Source organism: Penaeus monodon, chromosome 23 (assembly GCF_015228065.2).
Source record: "Penaeus monodon isolate SGIC_2016 chromosome 23, NSTDA_Pmon_1, whole genome shotgun sequence".
NCBI lineage: Eukaryota > Metazoa > Arthropoda > Malacostraca > Decapoda > Penaeidae > Penaeus > Penaeus monodon.
Genome location: NC_051408.1, coordinates 199,018 through 200,632, shown reverse-complemented (window position 1 = coordinate 200,632; position 1,615 = coordinate 199,018). Strand labels below are relative to the sequence as shown.

Here is a 1,615-nt window from a genome sequence, read left to right as displayed (position 1 = left end):
CGGGAATGCCCGTAGAGGAGTATGCATTCCGTGCCCGGGGTAACGCGGTAGGATGTCTCTCCTTTCCGATTTTGACCCATGAAGCGAGTACTTTCAGTCGAGTAGGCTGCGAGGTGCTGACAAAGCGTGAAACTGGTACCTTGCGATTGCATAGACAACATTCTGCCATAGAGCTTATGCCCCTTCTTTTGTAACTGTTTTTATCCAACGACCAGGGCATCAGAATCCAGTGTTGCATCGTCTGGACCATATGTGTGTTGGATGACAAATCTCTATCATGTTTACACAGTGGCGCTGCATATGTGTGTTCTATAATTCTCAAAAATTTTCTTCCTCCCCAGGCCTTACAGAAACCCATAAAGCAAAGCCTGGGTTGGAAGAAGGGTGTGCCCCTCGTAAAACCAGGCATCTCTGCCCATTCTCTCCGAGACGAACAGTCAAGATCTTGCTCGGTAAATGTCTAAATGAGAGTTGAACGTGGGAAATGTGAACTTACCAAGGGAAGCGGCAAATCTCTAGTGAAGATTACTTGTCAAAACACTGATGAAGGTGTTCTGTTTTGCAATACTTATGTAATATAATAGAAGGAAAAACAACTGCTGAATTTTATGTTAATATGCATATGAATAGATGCTTGATTTTCGCTTATCAGTGTGCGTTTGCCAAGATTTTTCTAATGGCTGATTATTTGGAACTCAGTCACATGAGCTTAATCATGTTCCAAAAGATCTCTCTTTCAGTAAATCTTCGTAAAAGCGAATCTCTTCAGACAGGAACGTTCCCTGCAGTTCGGTGTTCGGCGTCGCTCGAGAACTCCGCCCAGATTCCTGCCAGAATGGGCTGTCCTGGAGAAGAAGGTGACCACGCCCCTTTCGCTCTTGTTCCTCGTCCAATGCTACCCGACGCAGAGTCCAGATGAATAATGAGTAGTTACATAACTTAACAGTATTCATTAACTTATGCTTGTGCTTGCCATAGGTTGTTAGATGTGCAATTCATAAATCAAGCATTGGATAAGACATTTTTTTAAATAGCAGTGAATAGATTTATCTATGTATGTTTTTTTTTTTTTTTACAGCTTTGAAACTGTAAACTATTCCCACTAGTAAACAGCACAAGAAATTGGGTACTCGAGCATGAATATGGCAAATCTTTAAATTCTATTGTTCATTTTGCAAGTATGGTCATCATTGGGACAAAATGATAATCAAAATGAGCTTCATATTAAAAATAGGGATATCTTAAAAGAAATTTCTAATTTCGCATTTCACAAAATATTTACTTCAAAGGCTATTCACTAAAACCAGTCAGTGTGTTACGAGTGGACGCATGAACTTCGTATTTGAGAGAGCTCTTCATTATTCCATTCATATGACTGTCTAGAAAGTTCACACGATTATGATCTGTTTATATACTTAGATGTAAAATAATCAGTTGCTGATTATTTAGACTACAGACTATGATGTTTATATACGGTCTTTCGCATTTAGGTATTGCGATTCAGCGGCTATTTCACTGAACACGTGGAGGGCACAGGCCAGGTGTGCAGAATACGCCCGGTTGTGGTCTACTACTACCTCCTTGATGATGCTCTTATGGTGACGGAACCGCGCAC

The 1,615-nt window shown here is 40.7% G+C and overlaps 1 protein-coding gene across 2 annotated transcripts in view; it reads left to right on the top strand.

The window, feature by feature from the left end:
- The window catches only part of LOC119588333, a 26,681-nt gene extending 25,066 nt beyond the window's left edge, over positions 1–1,615 (top strand). The window contains exons 2-4 of one of the 2 annotated variants that reach the window (XM_037937024.1): positions 342–452; positions 770–857; positions 1,491–1,615. In XM_037937024.1, coding sequence (XP_037792952.1) covers positions 342–452; positions 770–857; positions 1,491–1,519 — 228 coding nt within the window. In that variant the 3' untranslated portion in view covers positions 1,520–1,615. Of the gene's footprint in view, positions 1–341; positions 453–769; positions 1,265–1,490 lie in introns of those variants that run through there. The other variant, XM_037937023.1, reaches the window with a different exon arrangement.